At 35.8% G+C, this 23,582-nt stretch overlaps 2 protein-coding genes across 3 annotated transcripts in view; one reads left to right on the top strand and one right to left on the bottom strand.

Moving 5' to 3' along the window:
* Positions 1–930: 930 nt before the first annotated feature.
* On the top strand, positions 931–3,045 carry LOC135087601 (protein arginine N-methyltransferase 1). Its single transcript, XM_063982330.1, has one exon. The coding sequence runs from the start codon at positions 1,021–1,023 to the stop codon at positions 2,581–2,583; it is 1,563 nt and encodes a 520-aa protein (XP_063838400.1). The 5' UTR covers positions 931–1,020; the 3' UTR covers positions 2,584–3,045.
* Positions 3,046–3,145: 100 nt separating this feature from the next.
* LOC135087598 (dual specificity calcium/calmodulin-dependent 3',5'-cyclic nucleotide phosphodiesterase 1) overlaps positions 3,146–23,582 on the bottom strand; it is a 276,250-nt gene continuing 255,813 nt past the window's right edge. Inside the window, exons 6-14 of one of the 2 annotated variants that reach the window (XM_063982325.1) lie at positions 22,519–22,563; positions 20,375–20,624; positions 17,459–17,575; positions 12,883–13,023; positions 12,243–12,412; positions 7,068–7,293; positions 6,340–6,619; positions 6,005–6,097; positions 3,146–5,645 (exon numbers count right to left, since the gene is read on the bottom strand). In XM_063982325.1, coding sequence (XP_063838395.1) covers positions 5,581–5,645; positions 6,005–6,097; positions 6,340–6,619; positions 7,068–7,293; positions 12,243–12,412; positions 12,883–13,023; positions 17,459–17,575; positions 20,375–20,624; positions 22,519–22,563 — 1,387 coding nt within the window. In that variant the 3' untranslated portion in view covers positions 3,146–5,580. The remainder of the gene's footprint in view (positions 5,646–6,004; positions 6,098–6,339; positions 6,620–7,067; positions 7,294–12,242; positions 12,413–12,882; positions 13,024–17,458; positions 17,576–20,374; positions 20,625–22,518; positions 22,564–23,582) is intronic. The other variant, XM_063982326.1, reaches the window with a different exon arrangement.

Raw genomic sequence — 23,582 nt, 5'->3', positions numbered from 1 at the left:
AGCTGACGTACGCTGTTGAACGACCAATCGTATCGCAGAATCGAGAAGCGTGTCTGGATTGTTGACGTTAAAAACATGAAGCTAAAGATAAAAATGGAGGGCAGAGTTGGAACAAAAACTTGAGTCAAATACCTACTTATATCTATCTCGCTCTCTGCGGCCCTACCTCTCTTTTTAGTGTGAACTGTAGTATTGCTATCTTCTGATTTAAATCTCCTTGTAAATTCTTCGAAATAGCCAATTCACTAACCAAATCAGAAGTTAAACAAATAAATAATTAATATTTGAAACTAAGATTACCTAGTTAAATAACAAATCACAAAATTGTCGGCCATTTAGGCTTAATGTGTTGGCGAATCAGGGAATTACAATCCCAATTCCTGGGTAATCGGTACCATGTGGCAACATCGGCCCAATCCGGCCCATCATGGCGGTTGTTTACTATTTTGTTTATTAAGCAGTTAATTTCGTTTGAGATTGTTTACAGGAAATAATCATTGTTTTATCACAAGAATTGGTGCAAAATTTTGTAGTGCGTGGTTGCGGTAGTACGTGGTGTCCTGGAAGTGACATAAGATTCCACGCGTAAGTGTTTATTTCGTGATTTCCGACATTGGATCATTGTAAACATTTTTCACATTTTTTACAGTAATTTCTTCCTAAAACGTTTTACCAGTAATTACACTTATCATTTTTAATGATACCTATGTCAAGAAATAAAGATTTTACATTGGTTTCATTGAATTTGAGCAATTTTATATTTTTTGTTTATTTAGAAAGAGCGAGTCTGCCCACAGAGAGCGAGATAGTGATACTTAGTTTGTGCTTCAAGTAGGTATTCGGAGTGTGGCCTCCATTTTTATCTGTAGCTTCATGGTTAAAAATTACCGTAATCGGGGCTCTGGACAAGGCACTGAAATGTCATATTTTGACGTTGACACTTACTGTCAAAGTAAATTCTCACATGTTCGCATTTGCACAAAACTCGCAAAATTTTGTAATAAACTCTCTAAAATAACCATGTCCGACGTACCAGACCTTAGCAGTGATGATGAAAACTACGAAGAAGACGATTGGCAGGAGATGGAGACGAGCAATACCATGGTGACATGTTTATTTTGTTCTGAAGTTCTACCATCTGTAGACGAAGGTTTTAACCACTGTGGCACAGTCCACAGCTTCAATTTGAATGATTTGAAGCTTAAATTCAACATGGACTGTTATTCGTACATCAAAATGATCAATTACATAAAGACTCACAAGTCGAAACCAGACGACATCATTAACGGGACCCAGTCGCTTTGGGAAGATGAGAAGTATCTAAAACCGGTTGAAAATGATGAATGGTTGATGTTTGACTTCGATTCGCTGACAGAAAAACCAAGTTCGCCGAAGTCCTACCATGCGAATGTAGAAAATGGACTAGTTACTTTGTCACAAAACCATTTCTTAGAGCTGCAGCGAACAATACAGACATTAACTGCTCAACTAAGTGAGAGTCAAACACATTTACAAATGGCTAAAGAAGATATCAAGAAGATGCAAGATTCCATGAAGACAATAGTGGACGCTGGACAGTCAAATGGTAACGGTGATGAAAAAAGTTTCATTGTGAACTGTGTGTCAAAAGTACCACTGGAAGATGATGAAGGTTACTTCAATTCTTATGCACATTTCGGCATTCATTACGACATGCTCTCAGATAAAGTTCGTACTGAAAGTTATAGAGATGCAATAATGAATAATAAAGAAACGTTGAAAGATAAGGTCGTTCTCGACTTAGGATGTGGAACGGGAATTTTGTCGATGTTCTCAGCAACAGCGGGCGCTAAGAAAGTGTATGCGTTAGATCAATCAGAAATTATTTATCATGCAATAGATATTATCACAGAAAATAATCTGCAGAATGTAATAAAAACTATCAAAGGTAGACTTGAAAATACAAAGTTGGATGAAAAAGTTGACATCATTATATCGGAGTGGATGGGATATTTCTTGTTATTCGAAGGAATGTTAGACAGTGTGATATATGCTAGAGACAACTGCATGAAACCTGGAGGACTGCTACTGCCTAACCGATGTAATATAAGTCTTGTCGCAAACGGAGATACTGAAACACACAATAAGCTTATTGACTTCTGGTCCGATGTATATGGGTACAAAATGAACTGCTTGAAATCTGAAGTGGTGAGAGAAGCAAGTGTCGACATCATCGGATCGAAGCATATAATATCTGAACCGTATGTCATAAAAGAAGTGGACATGGTAACTTGTGATACAAATACAATGGATTTTACTTCTGACTTTAAACTACCAATCATTAGGGATGCCCAGTTGACGTCACTGGTTGGGTATTTTGACACCTTTTTTGATCTACCGAATAAAGTATCCTTTTCAACCGGACCTCACAAAACTCCTACGCATTGGAAACAGACAGTTTTTTATTTCCGCGACTGTAAAGAGGTTAAAAAGGGAGATGTTATTGAAGGGACAATTACCTGCAACAGGCTAAAAAGTAATGTCAGAGGACTATCAGTTCAAATCAATGTATTTGGGAAAAATCATAAATATTTACTAAGTTAATGTTTTTACTATTTAGTCTTAAGAATTATACAGGTATCTTCTAGATTGCTTCAATGAAATCGCAAATTATTTGCATTTAAAATGTATCACCAGCTATTCAACCATCCACAAAATGAACTGTACTGTACTTAGTATAAGGTTCAGATTAATTCAGAAAATCACACAATTTGTATTAGATTAGACTAGCTAGCTAGTACTTTGTAGATTTTTTGAATGTTAACATGCATTTATTGTTAAGAATTTAGCTTTTTGTTGTTACCTTTTCAGATCTGTTGCATTTTTTAAGCTCTCAATACAACAATACATTTGTGTCTGATTCTAAGATCATTGTGTGACTTCTCTGATATTAATTTTAACTGTTGTTCTATTGAAACCATTTAAAAGGCCATAAAATGTGCCAATAATATCTACACTGTAATAGCTATAGAATGAGGAATAAATGAAAGGCATTTTCTACGAAAATCTTTATTTTATTTTACGTATAATTTACACATATCTAAAGGTGTTTTATCTCTATTTACACAATGTAGAAAAAGAATCTAAAGTTTTAAAAAAATCACCACATGACTTGAGATTTTAAGTTTATACATAAAAATAGTGAGAAAATGCTTTGTATTTTTGAGTGTACATTTGTTAATATTGTTTATTAAATGCATTAAAATTAGGTGAGGTGCGATAATACCTTTACCACACAGTTGTAATTACTGAAAGTGGTAAATAATTTCTTAAAAGGTACTTTATACTTGTTATAGGAGTCTTTAAAGGCTTCGGAATGTAGGCATATTTTATTTTAAGCAAACGTGTGTTAAGAAAAACATGCAGACAATAATTTAGATCTTGGGAAACTATACCCTATGTGTAGCACTGCAAGCTATTATTTACTGAAACAATAACAACAATGTCCATAAGGCTCAGTATGCTAAAACTACATTTTTATAAAGCTATATCCCCCAATTAGAATGGCATCAATAAACTACACTAGATTATATTGATCTTAATATTTATATTTCAATAAATCACTAAATGCACAATATACAGAATTCCTCATAATCTATCAAGTAATCAAGTAGATGATAAATATATATTTATATAAAAAGATCTATTGTTAATTTTTCTACAATAAGCGTCACCATGTTGGATTACATCTATCCTTAGAGTCCTTACACCCCTGAAATAATAAGATAGGGACCTAATATTACCGTGATTATGGGTTTCTTGATTTGATATTAATTAGAGTGGTCCCATGTTCCTACCAGGAAAACTAGGCCTCTGATATAAGTATGTAAATGTCCTCAAGTTGTTTTAAGAAACATAGTAGTGAAGCATGTGACTGCTTTTGGAAAGATTGGTTTCCTATGTTTTAAAATGTACAATGTTTATTCCTTCGCCAATAGTCTCTAAGAAGGACGGTTAATTTACGTTGGGTCCTCCTCACCTATACACTTCGCCTGGCGCGATTATTTCATTTTTGCGAGCATTAGAGAACACTATTTAGTTTCTTTATTTTAATTTTTAAGAACAAATAGGTACTTATTACGTAAATAGGGCTTACCTAACAACATAAATAACATTTTATATTTTAGTAAACATAGCATCTAAGGTCTGAAATCTAGGCTTACTAAAATGCCTTTGTTAAGGCGATGTTGCCTTTTGGCATTCTCCTCCAGTTAACTTGAGTGTTTCACTCTGATTTTGTTTATTTATCTACATATTTTATTATTTTGCTAGCAAATATGAAATAAGAGCTATTTACCTAGGCTCTTTCCATTCTCATATTTTTTACAATAGGTTCTATGTTTCCATCGGCCTTATGAGCCCGTACGCTTTACACAGATTTGAGCGCAATTAAATGAAAAAGCAAGTTATTCGTAACCGAAGGATATTTCATTAGTAAATTTGATTTTATTAAGATTTTACTAACTAGCTATAGGTATGTTCTATCGACCTATACCTAGAATTTGAAATTGCAATCATTTAGAAAATAATTTCATATTAAATAACATTTGGTCAGGAATATCAAGATCTCCAATTTAATCGGAAACATTTAAATTAATAAGCGTATTCTTCATATGGGTTAAATTTAACACTAAATTAAGCTAAGTTTATATTAATGTTACATTAAATTTTACTATAGGTATAAGGTGTTTTATTCATTGAAGAAAAGTGCACATGACTTTATGATATAATTTGCTCCATCACCAGCATTTTTGATATAGAAATACTTATAAGTAGTATTTAGCTCTTAGGTCTAATTTTGAAAATAAGTTCAGTACAATTTTATATAAATAGTTTCATTATAATGAGTAACGCAAACGCTAAGTTGCGTCAGAAGCATTCAGTGGGCGTTTTATGTTTTATTTTCTACTGAAAACTTAGCTAATTAGGTACTTATTTAATGAATCCTTGGCATGATGTTCGGATATACATGGGGCTCCCCAAATAATCTTAAATAGCGAATTATAGTAAATCTTAAACTACCGGCGTACGCCCGCTCAGCGGCTGGTCGCCGTAAGAAATTGGCTCACTATGTTGTCTTCCACATAGAGAATTATACATTGGTGCTCTGCCACGGTAGGTATAAGTATCTACAGTAGCCTTATTATGTAACAAAGAGGTCACGTCTGTCAGTTTTTCAGTGCGAAAAATCTGCAAGGTTTTTTCCTTAATAGTCATAATAATAATATCAAACTGCTTTGTTCTAGACATAAACTCAATTTTGTCGAGCAGACATTTTGGTAGATATTTCTTCAATCCCGACGTATTTTGGATTTTAGTATTTCTTTTCCAAAAATGTTCGATTCTGTGACTCTGTCGCACGTAATAAGCTTACTGCACACACACTCATACCGCGACATCGCGTTGTGCTTCGAACTTATTTGTGCGACACACATTGCAACGAATACAAGCTCCGCACACTTAAACGTTAAGCTTTTCTTTAACAGTGTTAAATACGCTGTAACAACTAGTTCTAACGCTATTTACAAGTGAGGCTAAATATTATTCTTCTGTCGGAGGGGGCGGGTTGTTGCTCTCCTCCTCCTGTTTGGCTCGGGCCTCTGCGTCTGGAATTTGAAAGGAAACTATCATCATTATCAATTAATAGCTAATGACAATTCACTGCTCCCAAATGAAATGAAAGTAAAATTCTGCTTTGTCTTCTAGCCACTGCCAGCTTTTATGTGGTGTGGTTATTTTTGGTCAGTCGGTAGGTCTTATTGATGCTCTCCTAAGAAAATACTATCCTGCTTTTTAAACTAGCAGCTGGCTGTCAGCTATCATTATGAAATTTTCGGTCCATGGAGCAGGTGGGCGCTCTAATAATTTTTGCCGAGATGTAGTCTTTTCGAGACCCGTTTACTCTTATTTTTTTGAGTCTCTGGTAGAGTCCAGCTGTTATTAACCAAAAGTAATTTTTTTTTACCTTTTGTAGCCTGTTCCTTCCATATTTTTTTATTGTCACTCAAGCAGGCTATCCACGGCTTCCGAATCTTGAATTTGGGGCTTGGTTCGCTCCCTGAAAATATAATTCATAATATGCATTAACAAATCTATCAGAATAGGTAAATAATTAATACTTAAAACGATGATAAGACAAATTCTCCAATTTTTATTAACTTTAACAGCAACATTTAGTTAATTGTAGGTACCTACAGCTACCTACACCACGCTACTAAGTAGGTAGGCTTTAAAAAAGCTCTGAAAAATCTAAGTGCTAACTAAGTTTTATTTTATTAAGGAGTGCAAAGTGTACAGTACCTTTACCTGTATTCTCCTCATTGATAGGCTCATGGCTTGTGCTAGTAGAATTCTTGGTATTCGAGTGTAAAGGTCCTAAGACACACTCGAGCATATCAGCACACACCCCCATGCTCGGTTCTACGATGAACTCAATGAATCCGATCTGGGATTCCGCGACTAGAGTGTTGTTTCTATCGCAAAGGGGACTGAAAGGCAGGCCAAGGTCTCGCTCCTTGTCCCCTTGCAAGAAGAACTCGTCGAGGAGGCTCATCGTCCATCGGTGGTGGAGGTCCCATCTCTGGAATTCGGAATAGATAAATTAGGTGGTTATAACGCTAGAAACAAACGCTGTTTTGAAGTAAGGAACTAAATTCTTGTCTTGATTTGTTATGAACTACAGTTTTAACATCATGTCTCGCAAGCCCCAGCACAGCGAAAGCCAGTTCATAAAAGTTATCCCAATTGTCTCGACCAAGCAGACTCATTTGTTAATGCCTCATTGGTTACTCCGATAGCAATTTAAATATTTTATGAATTTTTGTTGAACTCTTAGGGTGGGTTGCACCATCTAACGTCTAACTGTGACAAACGTCAAAAATCTGTCACACTCCATACAAAATACACCGGTTATAGTAATAGTTACCGTTAAAGTTAGGTGGTGCAACTCAGCCTTAGACATTTTGTATCGTATTATTTTAATTGACATTCGCTGTGTGCTTCATAAAACATTTTAGCTGTGACCTTACCTTCGCAGGGTGAGATATATCACAGCAATGTAACACCAGCGAGGCAGCCTTGGACTTGTCGACCGTCGGCTCGGCAAGCGTCAGCAGCGACCTCATGTTCTTCAGCTGCTGGAAGTGGAACGACATGTCGGTGGCCAGCACCATGTCGATGACGAGGGTGCGGAACTCGCGGAACTCGTCCCGGGATAGGTTCTGCAGGATGTTGCAGTCTTCGTCGCGCATTAGCCTGGAAAAAGAAAGAACAATTATTGGTGAGTGAAATTACCTACATTGTTTATGATAGGTAGTCAAAATTAAAAGCATAAAAATCTGGACAGCTTGGATTGACCAGTCCCCGAAAGCAGCGCCTGTTCACAGTCATGACGGATGAGCCAGCCATCGCTTCACTCGATCATATTTTAGAGAATGTAACGATCCGCCTCACCACGCCAGCACCCCAAAGAAATTTTAGTGAGAATGAACATTTACATAATTAGTTGCAATAGTGGGTTTTTGCAGAGAATTAATGCTAGGAGCAAAAGATCGTTTTATTTAGGTAATTCGGCCCGTGAGCGTAGATCTCTATGGTCATAGGTTTACCCACACTTCGTGAACTTAATACTTTGGAAGGTTTCTTCCATTGATGTCTTCCACCCATAGTTTGCCACTGCCTTTTTTATTTATTTCCCTAATTGACCACCAACCCATTGATGAATTCATGCTGAAGTATGTATTTCTCATCTAATATAAACCCCCCAACCAATAGGTACGTGAAGAATTCTTGATCAGTAAAACCTACGCATGTCATACCTTTTTTTTGATGTCATACCTAAGTCAAGTTGTCTCCCCTAAGTCGGGCGCATACGAAATCATCTGAGATGTCACCCAGATTGGGCGTTAAGTGGAGGCGGCTGGCAATTTATATTATAATGTGGGCCCGTAGTAATTTCACCTCGATTGATGGATCGGCCCGGACTATTATTGGGGAAGAGGCCGGGATGGGCTGTAGACTTTATTTGGCTCAATTGAGTCAGACTTCGGGAAGAAGCGCGTCTTCCTTTTAAATTAATAGGGTACCTTTCTTATAACACGTTTAGGCTGTGTAAACTTGGAGCTGTTAGAAATAATTTTCATTTTTTGAAATGACTCAATTACCAACTGATATCAGAGAACCGACACGATTACCTACTACGATCATTTAGTAGGTACATAAAGAATCTCATCAGTAGTAACTGTCTTGCCTACCTAACTGTCTTGTGTAAATTGTAACAAGCTTTCAATAGTAAAATATTATAGAAATACTTAATTAACAAATTAATAATAACTCCAGAAGCAATAACTTTTCGGATCATCCGTACCTATTTAATTGTATCTAAATATCCTACGTAACTGTTAATTTAGAAACTTATTGGACCTTGAAAACATTTTATTAGAGTTTCTATCTCTAGGGACAATCTCAAGGCTAAGCTTTATTCAAAATGATAACATTATTTCGATATCTACAAAATTGTTAGTGTATCAAATAATGCAATCATAATCTTTTAAAAACAAGACGACAATTTACTGCTAATAACTGCACGTCAAATAAAAATTCTAAAACCTTAATGGTTGATAGATTAATTTATATTTCATTGCAACGCCAATTTAGTGACCAATTCTGGGAAATTTTAATAAATTTTTGTCCGGACAAAATTCCTGATACCATATCTACGAGTATTTTGTCTTAAAAGGGAACGGGTATTTCAACAGATTTCTCTTGTCGCCATATGGTGTCAAAGGACAGCCATGTTGTATGAGTTTGCTAGTGACAGGCTTAAGACCTTTAGTCGCAAATCTGTTATCGCAAAGCTCTTATCTTTATAGATGGTTATCTCTATCAAGATATTCATACTGGGCTACATAACATTGGTAAAGAAGGTAGCCAACTAGCCTAGCCATATTTGGCCCATCAGGGCTTCAGTGATCATGAAAAGTTCACAGATCACATTAATTAAGTTTTCTGTGATCTTTGGAACGAGTATAAGCTCAATTAGAATCAATAAAAAGTACCTAATCAAGTTCTGGTATTTAATTTAATTTATCTTGTCGCGAAGAGGAACACTTTCGAGTTAAGATGGTTTGGTTAGCATAATCTGATAAGTTAAAACATTAAAGACAAGTTACTAATACGTATCTACCGTCGAACTCAAAACGTCCATATCCAAATATTTTTTAGAGTTAAAGGGGTGAATAGCAAATAGCTTGAAGTGCTAACTTCAAAGTAAAATTTGGCTAAAGGTCTTTCCAATGCCCTTTTACCGCTTTTGGGTGAAGCCATCGGAATCCTCAAAGTTTATTTAAAGTATGGCACTTTTGAACACTTCCAAGTTTGTATTTGTCTACACAGATCTCAAATTAACATGGAGGAGTCTCTGTTTGATCAGTTCTTCTGCCGAACTGAAATCACTTGGAACGGGTTCGCGAATGGAAATTAGTTCTTTCTTTGATACCTACTTTTAATTAATATTATTCAGAGTGTAAAGATTTCGGGACGAAAGTTATGTTTGTGCCGTGCGAGAACTTGCCGATTCGGGAAAGCCGGTAGTGCTAATTAAGTAAAGTACTAACTCTACCTAATTATGGTAAAATCATATGGTATGTTTAAAATAGGAAAAATAGGAAATTATTAAAATAGGAAATTAATTTTAAAATAGGAAATTAAGATCCTTTGAATATAAGTACTTACTCGTACAAACTGGATATGTATGTAGTAGTAAGTAGGTATGGAACTTATTAACTGCTTTCAATCTCATGATCCCATCTTTTGCACAACCAAAAAGAATTTAGTATATCTGGGAATCAAATCGAAATCTTTTTACGATTTTCCAATTTCGCGGAATTTTCATTCCCCAGAAGTCTAGTCTAGACGGGGTTTATGCCCTCCTATGTTACAAAAGTCTTCTGCTATTGGAATGACCAAAACCTTTGCTACAGGCAGTTTAAACGTTATTTTAAAATTTAAACTGGGAGTCAGTAAGCTTAGCCCATCCCACTAGGGATTCGAAAACGGAGGAATCGAGCGAAAATCAACCAGGACGGTTGAGTTTCGCTCTTAACAATCACAAAATTGAATGCCCATTAGCAATAAAATTTATAGCCTGCAATAATTTCCCAATCATGTGTAGTGCTTCCCGACCTGAACGCGTGAATCCCCCCTATCCCTTGGGAAATTATAACATATTATAACGAGTTCGCATCCCTGCCTCTTTTGTCGGTGAATTCTGATTTTTTCATTCATTTTTTCTTTATCATCGTTTTTCCTTTCAAGATCGACTGTCGAGTTTTTCGCGAAATTGGCATTGTTCACGAGCATGCCTTGTGGAGTACAAAAGATATACGTCTTTGAAATATGTCCGAAATATCTTCGATTGTGATCCTTTGAATTATCTTAATGTCCCAAAGGCGTTCTAAGAGCACCTTGTCTGGAGTGTTTATAGAATTCTGATTTTTGATTGATTTGAAAGCAATAATTAGGGCGTAGGAGTTAGGAATAAGCACCGATTAGTATAAAGCTCTTTTCAAAAGCTAAAAGTTTTGTTTGAATAATTTTAACATTATTTATAGTAAATCTTAATAGACAGTAATTGGTATTAAAAGCCAATTAACTTTGCTTTTATTAGGTCCAATCGCATTTAATCAATATAGGTAGAGAGAAAGTCAAGATTTCCTTGAAACAGCCAATCAATGCCTCCAGGCTCGTAACGACATTTTCCGGCAAATCTAGTTGCTTAATAAATCCTATTTTCATTTAGCCAAATAATTCCCGTAACATAATACAGTCCTTTATACAAACATTTTAATGAAATACATCTGTACCTCTAGCATGAACAACTTTCGTCTTCGAATCGTTTGCGTATTCGACAAAATTCGATTCTCAACCTTTGAATTAAACGATAATGTGACAAATTTTGATTCTCAAAATAAGTTTCGTACAATCATTTCTCATACTAAGTTCACTTTGCGACACGTTCACAAGGGCGCTGTTGTAGTTTTCGTACTAAATCTTTTGATGGTGGTTCGAATACGCAAACGATTCGAACTCGAAAGTTTTTCGTGCTAGCCGTACTGATAACGTCAACCTATCGCGCGACCGCTGCAATTTTTCCCTTTCATCATAAAGTTGAGAGCACATGCATCGTTGTACAGACAACACATCAAGCTACGAAGACTAGCACTTTTTGCAGTCGCAATAGGTGCTATATTGCCACACAATTTTTAGTCTGATGTGTTGACTGTACACAATTTGCATTTTGATCAAAGCCAACCGCCGGTGACCGCGCTGACGTCGCTTCGTCGAGACTTGGAAATATTATTCTGGCCATCGGAAAACCGTTAGCGCAACGTGTACGGCGGCAAATTGAGTTGGGGTTAGTAAAAGAACTGGTTTAAACGGGATATAGGTGGTTTAACAGGTTTGCAGTCAATTTGCAAGGCAATAGCGGAAAAAAATAGTGGGAAAAGTAAGAAGAGACCTACTTACAATGTAATTTTTTCTGATTCTGATCTGAGGTGGAATTGTGTAAAGCAATCGTAATCATTTGACAGTTCATAACGTACGATAAAGTCAGTTAAACAAAGCGTTTGACAGAATAATCGTACGTTATGAACTGTCAAATGATAACGATTGCTTTACACAATTCCACCTCTGATTGTTCAAGTACCTATTTATGTTCTACGAGTACAACCTGTGACAACTTGTGTGTAAATCTGTTACAACTGCCATAAGGCAAATCGGACATCGACAGAAATAAAGACAGATTGTGAGATATATCAAGGACAAGACCTTCAGTAGTTACCTAAGAAGAAAATGACCTTTTTTATGGGACAGGAGGAAACGAGCAGACGGATCACCTGATGGTAAGTGATTACCGCCGCCCATAGACACCCGCTGCCCCGAGGGAGTTACAGGTGAGTTGCCGGCCTTTAAGGTATAAGTACACTCTGTTGAAAGATTTTAGTTGTATTGGTCCGGAAATAATGCAAACGACAGCCCATTTCACAGTTTAGTTGTGCGGGGCAGGAAATTTCTGTTTCTGACTACAGTAACGTGACTATTCCCACCTCTCGTCCCCACTGTTGCAACTCCTGTGTTGCCAGGATCTACAGCTTGATCAAAAATCTAACCAGTTCTGACTATGGTAGAATAAAAAACCTTACCTGAAGGCAGCACTTATATGATGGTTCTCCAGCACAGCTCGATCGTTGTACAACAACGCGGTGTCCGATCCGGACATGACGTGGAAGTTGTTGGTGGTGCCCGTATGCTCGAAATCGTGGACGACAGCCGCTACGAGGGTCGCGAAGATCTCTAAGTCCGATAGCCAGTTCTGGAAGAGCAATTTATGATGATATTTTTGGTTTAAGGGTTTCGTTGACAAATCATGAGTGAGAAGAGGGTTTCATGGACTAATCATGGGTGAGTAGGGCTCTAAATCTCAAGATTGAGCAATGGCGTTAAAGAGAACCCTCGAGTCTTCACCGCTTATGATATAACTTAAGAAGTAGAAGGAGAGACCAAGGTACGTGATGGTACTATGAAAAGTTTACCGAATTGAGTGATTTGGTTTTGACAATCGTGTTTATATCATAGTCCTCTAATGCAGAAAAGAGCCACAGTAGAGTCATTGATAGAATAGTGGACTATAGACTAAGCTAAGGATAATAAATCTGACACTGGACTTAGGACTTACGTAGGAATGTTTGTATCCTGCTGTACCTTTTGTATATGGACTTGCGGCTGAAGTTGTCAATTTGTTGTGAAATCAGTTACATAAAAATCAATCTTAAACCAACTCACCATGAGCCCAGTTTGGCACAGCATGTAATGTACTGTCTGCGCGACATCCGCCGCGTGCAAATTGTTGTGGTACGGGTTGTGGAACTTGCAGTAGCCGTCTTCTATCCGACTGAGGAAGTTTTCCAGGATCGTGGGAGGCACCTGGGAAAATCAGTAACAATTTATTAATACTAGCTATGCGCTACTTGTACGCGTAAAAATAGTTTAGTATTTTCCCTTTTTGCAATATTTTTCTTTACTGCTTCGCCCCTATCGATAAAATTAAATGGGCTATCCAACACAAAAAGAACACGCAAACAAACTCTTGAACTTTTTGATATTGATAGAGCTTTTTCCGTGGCTTTGCTTGCGTAATTTTCAGTCGCAGAAAGTCCTCCAGTCTCCAAAAAAGTAATTAAGTATGAGTTTTCATTCATATCGCCAACATGAGGGATTCTCCACAAACATAAATTCCCTATTTCACCTCCTAAAATTCAGCCTATGTAGGAAGTAATATCTTGTAGGTCTACAAGATAAAATTGATCAATTTAGTAGTTGAGACGTGAAAAAAAGGGAAAAAATATTTCAATGATTTCGGGATTAAAACAACAAACTGATGAAACTTTCCGGGTTTCATACTTGCTATCGAACGTCGAAGTATCTATTGTCTAGATATTGACAACTATGCATCAACGGGTCGCTACATCTACGGTACTCTATATTAATTAGTACGTTACAATGAATGTTTTGTTATCGAACGTCGATGTATTTATTGTCTAGATATCGACAACTATGCATTAACGGGTCGCTACATCTACAGTACTCCATAATAATTAGTAGGTACGTTACAATGAATGTTGCTGTATCTATTTGTATTCCCGCTTTGGCATGGGTTTTTTAACGTATGCCCGCAACCCACGGATTTGCTCGCAAGGACTTCGTCACACACACGCACGCGTATGTACTCAAATGTCTCCGCAGCGCCTAGTCGTTGTTACCCCGTTCCGTTGACAGCAATATGGGATCATCTTTATTATATCTGTAACAGTTTCAAAATCCGATTAAAAATCCAATGCCGCTTAAAGTGAGAGAAATGTCTAAAGTTCTAATAGAATTGAAAGTTTTATTCGGTCAAAATTCTTATAGCTATAATTAGTAATACATTTCAAATATTAAGTACCTATACAGGGTGGAAACGATAAGTGATCTAACTCGATTATTTCTAAACTACACAAGATACCGAAAAACTGATTACTGATCCTGAAAGTGCTTCACGAGCTCTTTCAAACGATATCAGTAATAGGTTACAGACTGGATATATCCGAAAATTCAATGTTACTAGCTTCCATACATTTAGTACTGCCACAGTAATGGCACTCATTACTTGATAATATTAGCAAGTAAAGCCTAAAACCAATGTTTTCCATGAATAATTTTAAATAAGAATGCAAGTTACGAGTTAATTTTAAATGTATATTTTTTAAAATAAAAAAATTAACACTTCTAATATTGTGTGGCTGGCATAGTGGCAAACATTTAGTATGGAGGCTGAAAACATTGAATTTTCGGATATATCCAGTTAATTCTGTAACCTATTACTGATATCGTTTGAAAGAGCTCGTGAACCACTTTCAGGATCAGTAATCAGTTTTTGGGTATCTTGTGTCGTTTAGAATTGAAGCGTGGCACAGACGCTGGAACTTCTTAATGGATAATAAAAAAATGGGTCTTTATGCCACAATTGGTGAGCTAAAAAAAGAACAAGCAGCCACCAACTTAACAATTGCCAGAATGGAAAGCGGGGTACCAGCTACTCCACCTAGAAAGAAAAAGAGGATGCATCAAGAAGCAATCTCGCGGTTTCTTGAACGGCGTGACGATAGTATGGATGTTTTTCAATTTCTGAAAGGAATAGCAAGCAATTCTTTTTTGTAGTACGTATCATACACAATAAGATACTTTAACTTTAACTTTACTTTAAACATGTACTAATTAATTACTTTATTTCATTATTTAAATACACAATTATGTATGATTAAAAATTGTTTTTTCTTAATACTTTACCTTTTAGTACAAAATTTGGTAGGAAAATATTACTTACCCACCCTGAGAAGTTCGTTATTTACCCACCGCGACTTTTGATGTCATGACACTGATTAAACAACCGATTGAATTCATGACTTTTAATATGGAGTACCGTAGATGTAGCGACCCGTTGATGCATAGTTGTCGATATCTAGACAATAGATACTTCAACGTTCGATAGTAAGTATGAAACCCCTAGGTGGGTAGTATATAGATTTATTCAAAGGTACATCAAACTTCAGTAACTTGATAGACAATCTATTAAACAGTGGTAGGAGTAAACCCGTAAATTGACGTAGTTGAGAGTTCACCGGGAATCAGTTAAACAAACTATTATTAGCTAATACCTAAACTTCACCTTTAGCCTTATGACCTTTTTAAATAAATGAGATTAGCCCGTCATTTTCTGAGTTATTTTTAGCGTTAAATATATTCAATGTAAAGGATAGCGTTTACAAGAAATGGAAATTCTTGAAACTTTAAATGCTTTAAAGATTCGATTTTATTGATCATCTGAGTGAATAAAAACCTACTTACATAAAAATAGTAGGTACACAGCGTAAGTACTAACATAGAAAGATACAATTAATTACTAGCATTAAAATCAAAAGTAATAAACTGTTCTTGTGCTATTTCATAGTAATAATGGCAAAGAAATTTTTCCTCTATTCATTAATTAGGTTTCTCGTGTTTGCAATTCCGTGTTGAAATAGATGGATATCTTTAATATCTTATTGAAGTTATTTGGAGTCCTAGCTTTGTACGACCAGAGCAAAGTTACAACTACTAAGTTGAAACTTGGTATTTATCAACTTCTCTATCTCTTTGACAACTTTGAGACCACCGAACTCTATGATAGGAATATTTCTGTGTTTAATATAGCTAATGATATCTAGAAGCCAAAGGAACAAATTAATTAGCTTTATGGACGTTATTTGCAAGGATGAGTAGTTATTTTTTACTCAAAAACTATGGTTCATGGAATAAAATGAGTAGATAAATGAAATAAACATGGATGAAAATATTCTCATACTTAGCGCCTTTAGGTAATTTCTCTTTGGAAAATTAGAAAGCTTTCTATGCATAAAGAAATATTTTTCTGAAATTGTTTACTAATTTTCTTTAGCTTACAGTTAATAAAATTAAAAACATTATCCATAATCCTTTCTTTCCGCTTCTTCAGCCTCAAAGTATTAGCCGACAATCATTAATATCAACTTATTATTTTATTATCTTTCCCAAGTAAATATTGGGTTTAAAACACAAAGAATCTGTTCGCCGAAAATCCCTTAAAGGGAAATTCGGAACTTCTTTTAAGTTACGACGCTATTAAAACTTTCGCTTCGACTTATGGACGTTGATGATTTTGGAGTTCAAATCTGTGCCTAATATTATGAAAGAATTGTATTTTTTTGTAACAGAAAATGAGGATAAAACAGGACCATTCCCACCTCTCGTTCCCACCGCTGCAACTCCTGTGTAGCCAGGATCTACAGCTTGACCGCCAATAAAAACCCAACCAGTGTAGGTCAAGTTAAACTGTCATTGGATCCGCAACAAAATTAACCAGAAGAACATAAGAGGAGTTCGAAGCAGAACTCGAGATTTGAGTCTTTACTTTTTACTTAGCTAAGTAGTGGAAAGTGTATTCTATAATCTTCATATTCGAATTAATTTCTCCAAGTCTTCAGATTATCCCCAGCACTTTCCCAAAATTACCTCGAGTTTGCTTTCAAATGAGATCCCGTTAAGTAATCTCTTCGATTCTTTAGTTTGAACGTTAAGTAAACGAATAAAACGCCAACTTTCGTGGGAGCAACAAGCCGACAAATTGGATTAGTGCCGGATAAATAGAACCTTTTACTTATTTGCAAATCTCGGTAAAGGACCATTCCAAGGTTTCCATTAATAGTGAACATTTGCTTAGATACTAACAAGAAGATTGTCTATATTCAACATAATTCTGTTCTATCTGCTATAGGAACGCTGATCTAGTACTATTAATTCCAACTTCGAAGAAAAATATATTTTACACTACTAAGAAGGAAATATTTCATTGCTTGTTTGTATTGAATAGGCTCCGAAACTACTGAACGAATTTGAAAAATCTTTCACCGTCATCATCTTACATTATTTTTGATATGTCCAATGAAGTTCACCCGGTCAGCTAGTATTTTTAAAACACAACGGTCTCTCTTCCTTGAAATCTTGAAGACGCTTTAAATATCAATAATCCTACTAATATTATAAAGGTGAAAGTTTGTGTGGATGATTGTTACTCTTTCACGCAAAAACAACTGAACGGATTTTGTTGAAACTTTACAGTATTATTTATTAATTTGTAACCCAGATTAACATATAGGCTATAATTAATGCGAATCTGTGGCACTAAATTTCACGCGGGTGAAGCCGCGGGAAAAAATTAGTATTTAATAAAATACAACGGACTTTCTTCCTTCAAATCTTGAAGACGATTTAAATATCAATAGTTTTGAAATAAATATAGACTCACCTTAAACTTGTGAATCATTCCGTATCTATTGAGGAGTTCGTACCCCAGATACTTGACGGGCGCCCCGCAGGAGGCTTCATGTAAGGCAAACACGTCGAACGACCACTCGTCCAGGGTCTAAAACAAAACACGATATTAGCAGAGTAAATGCAAATTAAATTAAGTGTGTCCATTAAGTATATATTATTATCTGAGTCAAACTTTTTAGAGAGACTTAACACGTTGTATAAAATTAGTGTAAAAAAAATGTAGTGCTCGAGCAGTGGGTAGTTCATATCTTCACTGTATCTCTATCATCATCGTCATTTCAGCCATAGAACGTCCACTGCTGAACATAGGTCCCCCCCAATGATTTGGTGGCGGCCTGCATCCAGCGCCTTGGTTCCCGTTACCTTTATGAGGTCGTCGGTCCACCTCGCGGGTGGACGTCCTACGCTCTCTCTATCTCTCTTTGTATCTCTATACTGCTTTCATAAATTGAACTGTGTTGTACAGTCAGCGTCAAGTAGTTTGTGACACCCAAAGCACGGCCCAAAGTGTAACAAAGACGTGTTGCGAACTTATTGGCTACTTTGGGCGTCACGAACTATTTTACGCTGACTGTATCAAATATTAAGTCAGTGGGTTTGTTGATTTTATTGATGTGAATACGCAGAAATAAATAAGAACCTCTGAAAATGAATGACTATTGTGTCAAGATTCAAATGATTTAATAATGGCTCCTTTTGAACAGTGTTAAATAATTGAAGCAATTTGAGTAGGGCATAGTCTAGAAACTTTCAGTATGCACCCAACTATGAATTTTAAAAGCGACTATTGTTACACTGAAAGCTTTCGTTTTAAAATTAACTTCATTAAATGTATTCTTTGTGATATTTACACTTTAGAGTGGTTCTTTGTTAGCTTTGTAATATTTAATGCCAAATGAATTTTAAGTTATTTGATAGGTCTATACTTAGTAGTTACTAAAAGCGAGTCATTTTGCTGCTTTTTGTAAGTATATAAAAATGCATTATAGTTATAGGCTTATTTCCATTCAATAAACATGATATTTTCTAAAAAAATGCTAAAAACTTAACGAACTGTCATCATACAATCATGACGAACTGTAAGGCTGAGTATAGCACCATTTTACTTTAGCCGTAACTATAACAATAACTGATGATATTTGTATGGAGTTTGACAGATTTTTGACGTTATTTAAAGTTAAAGTAAGATGGTGAAACTCAGCCTAAAAGGACATGCAATAGGTTTGTTTCAATTCAACTAAATTTTGTACTCATACTGTCCAAAATTATAAGGAAGTCTTAAAAGCTTGAGAAGTTCTCATGCTATACCTAATTAAGAAAACATTTGTGTGGAAATCCTGTACAAAATCATTATCCCTTCTCAGTATTATAAACTCATTTGTGAAGTATGCAATAACTTTTTTCTCCCTAATCTTGTGGATAATTCCTTCGTCCCTAATAAATCTTTTTTATTAATTTACCAAAAACAAACCTTCATTTTTCTCGCAACTTTATTAAACCCGACTCTAATATCAAGCTCATCTAGGCTCTTGTTTGCTTCTAATTGAACCATGTTCATAACAAGCTGGGTTTCTTGACAATTTTGAGCTTTAACACGAAGAAAATAAGGACTGTTTAATTTTGACATTGAAATGAAAATGAGAAATTGTCCGCATACCTAATTAACAAGGGACATGTGGTATTGAAACGTTTGTTTTAATCATAATTTTTCCTCAAATAAAATGTCTTTGATCAAATAAATTTTGTGTACCTAACTAAAAAGATCGTCAACCTTTCATTGTCTATAAATAGTGTTTCTTTAGGTTTTTGATCGACTAGATAAACTTTAGCAAAGTTTGTAAAGTTTCTAAAGTCTTCTGAGATAAGGCTAACGTCAAAGTAGCAAGCAGTAAAGTAGGTATGTGATTTGGTCGATAACACAACATTTAAAATATTGACACTAAACTTGAGACTGTACTAGTACTAGGTACCTAGGTACTACCTAACATAATGGCACGGCAATTCATTGATTTGAATTGATAACTGACTAAGTAGCCAGCACTGTAAAATTTTTATTCACTGAACCTTTTCTGAATATGTATTGATGTGGAAATTTATTTGCATAGCATGCCTATTTAAATGCATTTTTGAACGTTAAACTTAACTCTGTTAAATGACTCTCTCTTTCAAGGGTGTAGGGCTGCAGCTTTAAGTTTCAGGCACATTCCTCTTTACTCAATGCCCTCTAATTGGAGCGGCCGCTACACGTTGTGTCCGCGTAATTGAACAATCGCCGCACGCCGCATACAAACGCTCTTGACAGGATAACAATGCAGTAGCCCTGTATACATACTCGTATAGGCCTGAACACAAAGCGTAGCTAATAACGAGGGATAAAGAAGAGTTAGATCAGCGTAATCTTCGTAAGATTAAGCTGTTTCGATTTTCTGGTTAAGCACCACGATAACTGAACAACACCTCCCAGAATACAGTTGCTTCTGGTAAATTAAAGAATAAAAATAAAATTGGGTGGTGACGGTAGAGTAGAATGCATTTGTCACCAACCCCTAATCTTCCCACGGATGTCGATACTCTTTCTGCATGACCCGTGGTTGACTGGCAGAGAATGCCATCCGGCATTAAGTCCGCCACAGTGCATGCATTGTTTCTATGTGTGCTAAAGTTTAAATAAATAAATAAATGTCGTAAGAGGCGACTTAGGGACTACACATCAAACAGAACGGGCAGCAGCGCTCTTTGAAAAACATCAATCTTTTAAACTCTTCACTATAGTGGAGGTGACTCATAGTCCAGCAGTGAACTGTAAAGAGCTGTTGATGATGATGATGAAATTAAAGAGGGCCATCCTTCTGCAGCCTACATGACCTAATGATAGTGATGATCTTACCTTAAGAACTCTAACGACATCCTGTGGGAACTGCATAAGGGCGGTACTGGTAACCCTCCTGTAGATCCTGTCGACGAAGATCCCCGCCCGGATCGCGTGCGCCACCGACCGGAACTTCGGCTTCTCATCGGACTTCCGCTTCGCCGTCGCCAGCTGCCTCGTGAAGGTAGACGCGAGCCATTCCCGCACTTCCGGAGGAACTGCATCAGGCTGGACTTCCGATAGCTCATCATCTTCGTCCGCCAGTCTCCTGCACACACCCCAAAAGTTATGTTAGAATTTTATATAAACTCTATTGGAGTCCAAAGCGGACGCAAGCTCTCTCATAAGCATGGTCCTAATGATATAAAATTATAGTCCGTGGTTTTGTTTTTGGAGAGTTGGCATGGTCCCATCGAAAGCTGCGAAGCTGAAAGATCAACCACTAGCAACGGTATAATAATAATAAATTCCAAAGATACTTAATTAATTAGTTATTAACCTCTCGAGCGATTAAAAAAAAACTGTCTAAAGTTTTCAGAAATAGTAAAAATTGATTAAAAAAAATTGACGCATATTAGTGAATATTCCAGATTGCACGCGACGTTGCATTCAAAAGCTTAAGTTTATGACTTTGATTTATATCATTGCTTACAATAGAGCTTTTTAAATAATCGTATCGCTGGAGGGGTTAAAATCATGTAACTATTTCATATTTTTCACTTTCCCCTAATGTTAACAGTACGATATTTTGCTTACATATCAACATGTAAACAATCAGTAGATCTAAAACATTATTTCATTAGAAATATTCAACTAGATCTAAATTTATCTATACTAGTAATACCTATTGTGTTCATTCATATTATTGTTAACCTTCTAATTATTTTCAGCTACATCTAGAAGTATTGCTATAATTTAATTTGAATATTGTAAAGTTGGTGATTTCCTTGGAGAAAGGTTATTTCTATTCCAAGTTGAAGTATTTCTATTTGCTGGAATTAAATCTCGTTACTGGAAAAAAAGTTTTAAAATAGAACAAGATCGAAGTACTCTCACTCGGTGGACTGATCATTAATGAGAATAAATTGTTTTGCAATAACAAATTCCTCTTTATTTTCAATCAACTAAGTGAGGCTTCATAAAAGGTATTGCATTATCACTGTAAAAGCCTGTCAATATAAACACGATGTTAATAATCGTTAGTGTCCACAAGATTTTAACGAAAATTCAGATTTTTAATTTTAGTATTTATAACAGCCGATTAAAGTTGAAAGTAGGAGAAAGATGAGAACATGCGATACACAATGAACGAACTAGCCTAGATGTTCGGGGTACTTACATGCAGCGTGCTCAAGAAGTATCAGAATTGGTTTGAAATTACACTGCTCTCCATTATGCCTACAATCGTTATAAAAATATTAGAAACTGGATTTTTAACGATTTTAAATTTTAATAGGCTGGAGATGAATTGTCAAAAATAACAATCGGTGAAGACACCTGCTCTCATTCATAAATGTTGGGCACACGGGAAGAAGAATCAATTGGGAAGAAGTATTTAATTTTAATCATCTTAACTTTCCTGAATTTTTTTATGAATAGGGAATCGCTGACACGTGTGACAAATTAAATGGCTTTAAGAAAGCTTTGGTTGATTCATTTAAATATCTATCATTAAAAATTGATGTTGATCCAAAAATTTTAGGTGTTATCGAATCCAGTTTCTAAGTAATGGTTCTAGCTTAATTTTTTAAAGGAAAGCAATGTTTCAATTTCAAACCAATCACTCGACGACATAAGCGGGTTTTGTTAGATGCTCAAGGTTAGCAAAGGTTGTTTAGTGTCCATTACCACTTGAATAAGACAGATTATTGAGGTAAAGAGCTGATGTGTAAAGGTGGATTGTGAAATTCTTAAGATTATCGCCCTTATGTATGCCCAATTGCCCACTATATACAAAGTCATTGTAATTCGATCGGGTTGATTCCCTGATTCTCTGACTAACCAGATTTTCGGTTTTGGTTTTTCTTGAGTTGGTTACACGTTTAGAATTTATAGGAATTTCCCCATTTGAGTTATCATGACAATAGTGTACTTAGTGGACTTGGCGATAACCTTTATTCAAGTAGCAATAGAGTCTAAAATAACTGGTAACATCGACACACCTAAACACCAGGGTTGGGGCCGACTGCTGGCGCGCCACTGCCGGTCTAAAATAAAAGACGACGTCATTGGGACACAGAATGGGATTTTTTAAGGATTTTGGAAGGTCAAGACAAACAACATTTATTTTGACGACCGCATAGAGTTATCAGTTACATTACATTATATTACAACAGCTCTATTAAATTGAATGAAATGACGTATTTTGGTCATTATTGACAATAAGTCAATAATATGATAGATTTTATGGAATATGGATATAAATAATAGTAATGTGTATCTGATAATACCACCCGGACTCGCAAAAACAACACCATTGAAACTGTGTGGGCAATAATAATAGTTAAGATAATAAAAATGTACAAAGAAACTAATTAAAAGTGTATAATAAAATATTTTGAAGATAGTGAAATAATTAAGAAATTTTAAAAATTATTTAATGAAGAAAATTTAAAGGCCTCTAGGCCAAGAGCTTAAGAATATCATAATCGTAATAAAAATAAAAATGAATAATATATAAAACTACTTAAATATTATTTTGAATAACAAAAATAACTTTATTTATGAAAGGCCAAAATAAAAATTTGCAAACACACAGTGAAACAAAACACGATTAAGCTTAAATGTATAAGAACAGATGAACCTAAGGAGTTGAAATATTTACACATGCCTAGGACAGGTATAGATGGCAAAACGAAGACAGGGGACGAAGACAAGTCACAAGGTTCAAACGACACACGGGGCTATTCGGAAACTAGTCTAGACAGAGAAAACACTATTCTACTTGAGAACAAGTAATACAGTGTTAGTATTGATGATATAAGTCAACTGTTACTTGTTCCCAAAGCTGTAGGTGAAAAAAAACCGACAGAAACCCAAAAAAACACATGTCCATCAGTTTCGAGTACAAAAAACCTCCAAACTGATAGAAACGGCAAACAAACTGAAGAGACAGTGTCTAAACTACCAGGAGAACAGGAAATTGAGACAGCTGATGAAGCTCAACAGAACAGAAAGACCTAGCACAGAGTGGACAGAAGGGAGGCGCGACTACTTGGCCATTGTC

This window comes from Ostrinia nubilalis, chromosome 3 (assembly GCF_963855985.1).
Source record: "Ostrinia nubilalis chromosome 3, ilOstNubi1.1, whole genome shotgun sequence".
Taxonomy (NCBI): Eukaryota; Metazoa; Arthropoda; class Insecta; order Lepidoptera; family Crambidae; genus Ostrinia; species Ostrinia nubilalis.
Note: the sequence above shows the minus strand (reverse complement) of the source record. Positions and strands in the feature narration are given on the sequence as shown.

Bases quoted from the DNA above. Each gene is read 5' to 3' on its own strand.
- LOC135087601 (XM_063982330.1), top strand. From the start codon at position 1,021: ATGTCCGACGTACCAGACCTTAGCAGTGATGATGAAAACTACGAAGAA.